This window comes from Phocoena phocoena, chromosome 1 (genome assembly GCF_963924675.1).
Source record: "Phocoena phocoena chromosome 1, mPhoPho1.1, whole genome shotgun sequence".
Lineage (NCBI taxonomy): Eukaryota > Metazoa > Chordata > Mammalia > Artiodactyla > Phocoenidae > Phocoena > Phocoena phocoena.
In genome coordinates, this window is record NC_089219.1 from 117,146,542 (window position 1) to 117,155,718 (window position 9,177).

The window sequence follows — 9,177 nt, forward strand, 5'->3', positions numbered from 1 at the left end:
AAAGTGCACAATAAATGTAATGTGCGTGAATTATCCCCAAATCATCTCACCCCCACCCCTGGTCCGTGGAAAGACTGTCTTCCACGAAACCAGTCCCTAGTGCCAAAAAGGTTGGGGACTGCTGCTTTAAACCATGAACTATGCTAGAGGGAAGTTATATACCTACTGTATAGTGTTGCACTTTATCTCAGTAAACATGTGCTTTTTCTTTTCTTTTTTCTTTTTTTACCAGTTAAATTTTGTTAAATCCACTGTGGGATCAGAGAACGGTGTTGCTAAAAACTGGGACCTCTTTCTGTTGGCACAGGAGGAACTCCTCATACCTGTGGATCTGTGTTTGACACAAGTGTAGGATTTAAGAGTGGCATCCATTCCTTCACACGACTGCCTGGGAGAGCCCTATCATTTTCTCAATCCAGTGACAAAGTCTGAGAGAAGTGAGGTTGGGGCTGGGGACCTGAAGATCTAGAGCAAGCGTGGGCAAACTTTTTCCATAAAGGACTAGATAGTAAAAATGTTAGGCTTCGAAGAACATACAGTCTCTTACAACTATTCTGCCATTTTAGCCAGAAGTAGCCATAGACAATATGTGAGCAAACGGTCATGGCAGCAAGACCAAGTGGGGCCATAGTTTGCCGATCTCTGGTCTAGAGCAGTGGTTCTGGCTCCTGACTGCACATCAGAATCATTTGAGGGGCTTGTAAAACCACTAATGCCCAGCTCCCACTGCCGAGACTCCAAATCTGATATGGGGCCCAAGACATTTTTTTTTTTTTAAACTACCAGGTGGGGACTTCCCTGGTGGTGCAGTCGTTAAGAATCCACCTGCCAATGCAGGGGACACCGGTTCGAGCCCTGGTCCGGGAAGATCCCACATGCCGCGGAGCTACTAAGCCCATGTGCCACAACTGCTGGGCTCACGCGCCTAAATCCCGTGCTCCGCAACAAGAGAAGCCACTGCAGTAAGAAACCCACGCACCACAACGAAGAGTAGCCCCCACGCGTGGCAACTACAGAAAAGCCGGCGCGCAGCAGCCAAGCCCCAATGCGGCCAATAAATAAATAAACAAACTACCAGGTGGTTCTGAATTATAGTCTCTCGGCAAACTGCTGGGCGTTTTCATTTTCGTTTTGGTTTTGGTGTGTGAGGGTGCAGGAGCAGATGAATGCTGGAAGAAGAACCTAGGGCTGAAATGAAGTCTAGATTAAGATTAGAACTGTTTTCAGTCCACCTGACAAATTAAGTGCTTCCAATACTTTAATTAACTGCTCTTTATTTGTTGCTTTTGGTGCACAGCACTATAAGAAGTTGCCTGACTCAGCAAGTCAGCCCCTTCATCACTCCCAGTGAAGGAGGCCATGGGTGGGTGGAGGGAGCATCCAATAAGCCACCTTCTACCTAACCTTCTTTCTGGAACCATTCACTATAGGCCCCTTCATAGTTCCGAGCCCTGTGGAGAGAAAGAGGGGTGAGGGAAGGACAAGCCCAGGAGGCCGTGCCCAGGAGGCAGTCCCCAGTCACGCCCCAGCTAGCAATTCACACCATCCCCATACCCTTTGTATCCAAGGCCCCGGGCCAACTGTGTGGCCTGAAAGCCCCGCCTGCCCTTCTGACAGAAGAAAATGAGGTTCTCATCTTCCAGCTTTGGTTTCTCGGTGGAGTACAAAGCCTTGAAAGCAGCGGGCTCCATCCTCAGAGCAGTTTCCAACTCTGACACTGGCAGGAGGAGTCAAGAGGACAGAATGGAAAGCCGGCAGTTTGGCAACCTCAGGCTCTGAGGCTGGGCCTGGAAGGACTGGTCCTGCGGTCGAACAAATCTCCAGGGGGCCCCAAAACAACACACGGTGACCACCACCCCCCAACCGCAAGGACAAGATACAGCCTACCTGCACAGGAAGTCAGCCACACAACCTTTGAAGGGAAGCCACTTCCCTAGTTTGTGAGGAGCGGGCAAACTCAGGCATTCAGCCTTGGGGAGATCGAGCGTGTACAGAAGCTGGCCTGCCACTTCCATGTCGCCTGTTATCCCCTCAAACTTGAAGGGCCAGTTCCGCGGCCAGGATCCGCCTCCAATCAACCCTTCTTAAGGGAAGTTTGGGGAGCTACCGAATACCGGAGCCCCGTAACCCGTGCCTTCCCCACACCATCCTAAGTGAGGTCCCATGGGCTGCGACTCTCCTGGACGGCCTCTCTACTCCACCACCAGGGCTTCCCCTCTCAATCCCATACCCGGGATGTTGAGCGCCCCAGGGATGGTGCCAGCTGCCGCCTCCTCCCGAGATCTCACGTCGATGAGCCGGGCCCGGCCCGAGGCCAGGAGCGAACGGAGTTCAGGGAGCAAGACCGTGGGCTCTGAGGCAGGGGGCACGAGAGCCTTGAGGGGAGCAGGACTGCTAGGCCCGGCTGCCGCGGCACCCCCTCACCTGGCCGCGCCCCTACCCGGCGGGGGTGAGCGAGGACGCCCTCCGCCACGCCCCTTTGCGCCTCCCTCCGCGTGCACCTCCACCGGGGGTCTCCACGCGCAGCCTATACGAGATTCCAGGTCTCCCCTGCGGGTACCTCCAGCCATTGTGCGCGCCGCAAACGCGAGTTTCAGGAATGCGGCCCCGGCCAGCCCCCACTGGGCGCCCGCAGCATCTCCCCCGCCCTCCCAGAGCCGGAGCCGGAGCCAAGCCGAGACCGGAACCGGAAGCGAAGGCACCGCCTCTCGCACAGCCCCCTGCAGCACCGGTTGCCGGTGGCCCTAACACACGGCCGCTAGAGAAATCCTCGCGATTGCCGGGCGTGGGCGGGCAACGACACACCGGTCTGGCCCAGGTAGTAGGACTCAGAGTCCAGGAGCAGCACCCCACCCTAACCTTGGCCCAACCCTTACTGGTCAAAGCACAATGTGCCCCCTCCCTCCAGCCCTGGGGCCCGTAAAAGGAGAAAAAACGGAGACAGTTGTGGCTCTGAATATTTTATCTTAAAAAAAAAAAGGAAAGAAAGAAAAGTGGGGGGGGGAACCGTCCCCACAAGAGGGTAAGGCCCCCAGTGGGCCCTGCCTGTTGTTCTCCCTGGCTCCAGAGACTTCTGCATAGGCCTTAGCTGCTTGCCGGCCAATCTCCTCTTCCTGGGGCAGCAGCCACTGCTTAGCATCCTATCCCCACTTCTTGCTGAAGCCTGCTCCCCAGAGTCCTCAGGTGCACATCTGAGCTCCAGGGAAAGGAAGAACCAGTGGAAGCGCCAGTGTCCTGGGGCAAGCCAGAGCTTTGCTTGTCAGCAGACCCTCTGCTGACACTCTTAAGCAAGCACAGGGCAAGCCCCCCAGTTCAGTGTGTCCAGTGTCCAGCATGGAGACAGCACATGCATTGTGCAAGAGGAGCACAAGGGCCCAGGGGCTGCACGGTGGGGTTGGGCGAGGAGGTCAGCACACATCCACGTGTGTGTTTCACACCACTGCAGGCTGCTATATCACAGGGCCTCAGTTCAAAGACACGCCTTCTGAACTCCCCCCAGTCCCATGCCAGAAGTGGGCAGTGAAGGAAAGGGCACGGGGTTAGCCTGTTGCTCCTGGGCTATCTGCAGTTCTCTGAAAGGGGCTGTAGGGCCCAAAGCCTCTGAATCCCCAGAATTAGTTGCTATCACTCTTGATGACGACCTCTACTCCGTGGTGCCTCAACTGAGCTCGTAGCAGCAGATTCTTGTTTTTAAGATCTTCCACCTACCACGGGAAGGAGGCAGTAAGGAAAATAGGTAGAAAAGTTGGCACAGCCAAGTCCCTGAACTTACCGGGACACCCACCGGTGAGGAGGAGGAGGCCCAAGCTGGGTTAGTGGTTAGGGAGGCTGAGGACAGCTATACTGAGGGTGCGGGGGTCTGACCTGCTGTCGAAGCACATCATTGTCCAACTGCAGCTGGTCAAGCCCCTGCAGTTCTTCAGACAACCTGTGGTTACTCTGCCGAAGTTCCTGGATATAATCACAGGCTTTGGATAGAATTCCACCTTTACTCTGTAAGAAAAAGCCAACAAAATGAGGACTAGGATATAAGATACCTGGCTTGCTTTCCAAAAGCATGTTTACACTTTGGACCTCATTTTCCCTTAAGGATGGTGAAATAACATCTCCCAGGGATTCAGGAACCTCAGAGAGAGATAGGAAAAGACTACTGCCATGTGTGCCCACTCTCTACCATTTCTGGAAACAATACCAGGAGACAGAATTCAGGCATCTTGCCCACTACCAGGGTCTTTCCATGACCTGGCCAGACTTGGTGCTCTCCATGGAGCAGTCTGGGATGATCTTGGACAGCTGTACAATCCAGTTGTTAATCTTGTCTCGGCGGCGGCGCTCCACTGTGGGGCAAAGTAGAGGACAAGGTGACTCAGGGAGAACTCACCAAAGGCCCCAGGGTAAAATTACCTAACCTCTCCCCTCAACATCACGGCTATCCCCCAATCCCACCAGAGAGCTCCAAGCTTCAGACGCAGATCATACCTACCTTCATTATGCTGAGCCCTGCGTTTCTCATCCCGAGTTGTCCGGGGAGCTTCTGACTTCCTAGCAACAGAGCCCAGAGTGGCCAGAGTGAAGGGAGGGTCAAAAAAATGAGATTGGAGTTTGGGGTGAGGAATTACACCAAATCTGGAAAGAATCAAGACCATTTCTGGTAACTGAAAAGAAACCGGGTTACTCACGGGGAATAAGGGTGGGTCCTGGGGGCAATAGAGCGCTGGCTTCCTCCTTGCAACACTTCTTGTGGTGACATCATCACAAAGAACTGACCTATGAAGATGCACGGTAGGTTCTGTCAGGACATAGGCCTAGGAACCTCACCAAGCTCTAAGGCCAAGGCCCTGGGACCCTCCTCTAAGAAGGACATACTGCCTCCTGCTGGAAGGGCAGCCCCAGACTCACTGCCTGCCCACGTCTTTGTGATCATTTAAGGGATCATGAGTGAAGGCCCACTGCCCACCAGCCATGTCCCACAGCCTATCCTAGCCCCTCCAGCCAGCATCCTCACATAATATCTCACCAGTGCCAGGAGGGGTCGCCTGCCCCAGTAGTGCCTCTGAGCCCTGGGTGGTAACAACAGCTGCTGTACTCCCCGATGTGGTACCCCCTGACCCATCTCCCACTGCAGTGCTGGGGAAGTAAGTATAGTGCGTCTCAGCAGCTGTCCCCTCTGTGTCAACTGCATCATCACTCGTGAACGCACCCTGGATCACAGCCTGGGAAGGGGAGCAAGAGAACAGAGACAAGTGACAGTTAAATACTTCCCATGAGCTACTATGCAGCTTCTATCCCTTGGGAGGAGGGAGGGAGAAACATCCAGAAAGGGAGAGCCTAGTGCTTTGGGTCAAGGCAGCCCTAGATGCTTCCCTATCCCTAGCCACACCTATCCTATTGGTTCCCTTCTTCATGTTACTACTCAGAGCTCTAGTCCCCTCTGCAGCCCATACCCCTGTACCTGAGTCATGGATTGAGTGGCAGGGTAGCCACTGATGGCGCCAGTCCCCTCAGTCTGGCCATCCAGCTGCCCCTCAGACACCTGGATCACCCTGTACATCACCTAGAGGCAGGGAGGAAAGGGGAAGGAGGGGAAGAGGGAACAACAGAGTAAGTGCTAGGGATTCCAGGGTCCCTCATAAAGCTTCTCTTGGTTAGGGCCTCCAAACAAGAATCCTTCAGAGACCCCCATCCCCTTCCCCCCAAACAGTCCACATCTTCACCTCATCCTCCAAACCAGGTTCTACCCATGACAGGTTCAATTACCTCCCTCAATCCCAACCCCAGGTAACACCTGCAGCCACCTGGCCCCCTCCCTTACCTGGCCCCCATTTTCAGTTCGGAAGACGTACTTGACGTTGGGGTCAGGGAAAGTGGCAGCTGACTGGATGCTGGCGATAGCCACACTGGTTGGGTCCTCCCCAGTTGCCACTGCACCTGAATTAGGAAAAGGACAAGTCTGTGAGTTACTGCTGTTCTCCCTCTGTTGCACCTGCGTGTCATTTAAAAGGAGTAGCTTGCACAGGTGATAGGCCCGTGGGGTAGGGGGAGAGGCCACGATGGGCTCTCCGTCTCAGCTCAGTTCCGTTTCTCCCACTCACCTTCCTGAATCTGCACTGCCCCCTCTTCCGTTTCAGCTGTTTTCTGCTGCCTGTTTGTGAAGGGACAAGAGGAAGAATAAGGGAAGAAGTGAATTCAAAGCTCACTGGCCCAGTAACATATGGCTCCCAAACTCACTGGCATTCCCAACAGGTGCTAGGTTAGGTTAGAATAACAAGAGCTAGTATCTACTGAGCACTGAGCTAAGCACTTAACAGGCAATATCTTACTTAATACTAAGAACAGCACTATGAGTAGGTAGCACCACTTGCATTCTATAAACTGGAAACCAGATCACATAGCAGGGTGATGTAGCTGGGACCTAAATCTAGGTCTGCCTGACTCCAGAGCCAGTGCGCTTAGCCATTTTGCATTCTCCCAGGCCTCCCATCTCCCATCCCAGACCCTACCTCTTCTTCACTCACCCCTTCATCTCTCTGTGAGGGGGCACATCCGAGGAATTGGTCCTTCTTTGGAAGTCTTCGTATCTCCTGCCTCACAGGCCTGAGTGCTAAGTCCTGGTAGGAATCAGGGAGTCTAGTGAGTCTAGGAAACTGAAAGCTCCCCTGTTTCTAGAACCTAGGCTCCCTGAAGACACATCCAGGAACATAAACCAGTCATCTGCAGGCGACAATCAGCTTTCTCTATTCTGATACTGAGGGCTGGCTACAGTGATTGAAAAAGCAACTCTACAAATAGTGCTCCGTGTCTCTCCAATTATCACTCCATCTCCTGATGGAGAGGGAATAATTATACTGCAAGACTGAGAAACAACATATTTCTGGATGGATTATTATTAAAGCTATTACGATCTGCCATGACATGGGGATTAGGAAGGGCCATGTTTAGACCACAGCTATCAAAAAACACAGGGCCGGGCTTCCCTGGTGGCGCAGTGGTTGAGAGTCCGCCTGCCGATGCAGGGGACACGGGTTCGTGCCCCGGTCCGGGAGGATCCCACACGCCGCGGAGTGGCTGGGCCCGTGAGCCATGGCCGCTGGGCCTGCGCGTCCGGAGCCTGTGCTCCGCAACGGGAGAGGCCACAACAGTGAGAGGCCCGTGTACCGCCAGAAAAGAAAAAAAAAAAAAAAAAAACACAGGGCCATGGATGCTGACGCTTCTTCCAGCCTCTCAGGCACATATTGTACACCGAGAAATTCCCGTCCTCAAATCTAGGAAAGGGAAACCTGAAACCCATTGGAAAAACCTCCGGAACCATAAAGACCAGACTTGGCCCTCGGGCCCCTTTCTACTGACAGGGCTCTTGTTTTGGGGAGTCCAGCTTTATGTCATTCATTAAAGACCCTAAAGCCCAAGTGTATCATCTTCAAGCTGCTACAATTTTATTCACCAAGCCTTCCTGTAGAGCAACACAGTTGCTAAAATGTTGCCATGACAACTCCAAATCAACTGAGCCTCAGCAAAAAGGGGCGAAACTCCAGGTTCGGGGTTCGGAAAGAGAAGAGACAATGGGGGAGGAATCCATCTACGAGGTGCCTGCCTTAAGACCGTTGACACCCGTTGCGGGGGGCGGCGCGGACTGGGGAGGCGGGCAGGAAAAACAAAGGGCCAAGCAGACAGATGCCTCCAGGAAAAAAACAGCTACATCGTACAAAGCAATAAAATAATCCCGACAGGAAAGGGGTAAGACTTTTGTAAGTTCTCTACCCATAAGGTCCCCCAGACCTTTATCTTCAGCGAATTAGCCATGGAAAGCTTGTATCCAGTGTTAACCAAAAAAAAAAAAAAAAGGAACTGAAAGTGAAACTGTCCGGAGGAAGTAGCGCTGCAAGAAGATCCCAGTCCCTAAGGGAGAAGTAGCACCAGAGTTTCGAGACCACCTACCTCTCCATCCTCAAACCTGCGGAGGAAGTGCCCCTCTGAGGCTTGCAGCGCTGACAGCAGAAGGAAGCAATGAAACAGAGGCCAGGGCACAGGAGGCGTCTCTATGGCCCACAGCTGTCAGACAGGGGCAGCCTCTGAGGACACCCAGCAACGGGATCAGGCTACTTATTCAAATCTTATTTGGACATCGGGAAGCATTTCCTGAGCATTAAGGGTATGCGACACGGAAAGCGGCTGGGATGTTGTTGCGTGCACGCTCAGGGAACGAGGGCCCTGCAAGAGCCCTAAGTCTCGACACAAAGGGAAAAAGAATCAAGTTCGCAAAGAAGTCAGGCGCCTAGACCTTGCCTGAGAATGCGGCGTCTCCCTGCAGGCCCACCAACCAGTAGGCGCTCAGCAGCTGAGCGCCGGCCAGGCGCGCGACCAGGAGCCCGCGCGGTGACCTGGCCAGCCCGGCCGGGCTCACCCCCAGCCTCCGCTGATCCGCAGAGGTAGGAAAGGACACCGGGAGCTCAGCGGGTCCCGCAGTGTCCGGCCCATCGGCTCGCGGATAGCAGCGCGGGAGGGCGGGGACTTGTGCGCCCGGGGGCGGGGAGTGAGTTCGGCCCACAAAAGGGGGAGATAACGAACCAGGCACGGCCCCCTCCCTCAAAACAAAGGCTTCCGCCCCAGGAGTTCCTGAACCTAAAAAACGGAAACAAAATAGAGGCTGCTCTGCCTCGCCGGCGCACCCAGTCTCCAGACTCCCGCCGTGTCCTGCACTCACCGGCCAAGGCAGCTTCAGCCGCCGATCTCCCCCAACCGTGTTCTCCCTCTCCGGACTGGGGTATCTCCAAAGACAGCTGATCATGCGCACTGCCGGCCCGCGCCCATGTTGGTGAGGGGCGGAAGTGTCTCTCTGGACCCGCCCAGCTTACTCAGCCTCTGAGTCGCCCCACTTCCGTTCGCTCCATCTTGATGAGGGCTTGGATGGGGGCGTGTTGTGGGTGTTGCTGGGGCGGGGAAGAAGCAGTGGTCAGGGATCTCGGGAGAATGGCTCTGAAGTCGTAGTCGCTTTCGTCCTAGTCCAAGAACGGGAGAAGGACGACTAACTTGGTGCTACCATTTTTCTGCTGGACAGTGCCTTTTTAGTTCCAGGAGAAGGGAGTGAGAGAGGCCAGCTTAGATCAAGAGAGGGACATCGGATGGAGGCGCCATCTTTAACAAAGGACATCTTTTTTAAGTTTTCTAATTGGAGATTAG

The 9,177-nt window shown here is 54.2% G+C and overlaps 2 protein-coding genes across 3 annotated transcripts; both read right to left on the reverse strand.

Annotated features, from left to right (window-relative positions):
* Positions 1 to 1,529: 1,529 nt before the first annotated feature.
* Positions 1,530 to 2,588, reverse strand: TSTD1 (thiosulfate sulfurtransferase like domain containing 1). Its single transcript, XM_065899366.1, has 3 exons — positions 2,561 to 2,588; positions 2,231 to 2,353; positions 1,530 to 1,717 (listed from the first exon to the last, which is right to left on the reverse strand). Exons 1-3 carry the CDS (start codon positions 2,568 to 2,570, stop codon positions 1,530 to 1,532), a joined length of 321 nt encoding a protein of 106 aa, XP_065755438.1. The 5' UTR covers positions 2,571 to 2,588.
* Positions 2,589 to 2,947: 359 nt separating this feature from the next.
* Positions 2,948 to 8,792, reverse strand: USF1 (upstream transcription factor 1). Of its 2 annotated transcripts, XM_065874314.1 has the most exons (11): positions 8,702 to 8,792; positions 6,516 to 6,608; positions 6,093 to 6,142; positions 5,813 to 5,928; positions 5,453 to 5,554; positions 5,018 to 5,213; positions 4,680 to 4,767; positions 4,484 to 4,542; positions 4,243 to 4,337; positions 3,865 to 3,993; positions 2,948 to 3,704 (listed from the first exon to the last, which is right to left on the reverse strand). In XM_065874314.1, the coding sequence occupies exons 2-11, from the start codon at positions 6,521 to 6,523 to the stop codon at positions 3,615 to 3,617; spliced, it is 933 nt and encodes a 310-aa protein (XP_065730386.1). In that variant the 5' UTR covers positions 6,524 to 6,608; positions 8,702 to 8,792; the 3' UTR covers positions 2,948 to 3,614. The 2 variants fall into 2 exon arrangements, with proteins under 2 accessions (XP_065730386.1, XP_065730393.1); XM_065874321.1 differs by lacking the exon at positions 8,702 to 8,792 and having other exon boundaries at positions 3,254 to 3,704; positions 5,201 to 5,213; positions 6,516 to 6,584.
* Positions 8,793 to 9,177: the final 385 nt, after the last annotated feature.

Bases quoted from the DNA above. Each gene is read 5' to 3' on its own strand.
- TSTD1 (XM_065899366.1), bottom strand. The intron at 1,718-2,230 runs GTATGGGATTGA...TCCTCCTGCCAG, and splicing joins TGGGGCGCTCAACATCCCGG to TGTCAGAGTTGGAAACTGCT.
- USF1 (XM_065874314.1), bottom strand. The intron at 4,338-4,483 runs GTAGGTATGATC...TTTGCCCCACAG, and splicing joins CAGGGCTCAGCATAATGAAG to TGGAGCGCCGCCGCCGAGAC. The intron at 3,705-3,864 runs GTCAGACCCCCG...TTCCCGTGGTAG, and splicing joins ATGATGTGCTTCGACAGCAG to GTGGAAGATCTTAAAAACAA.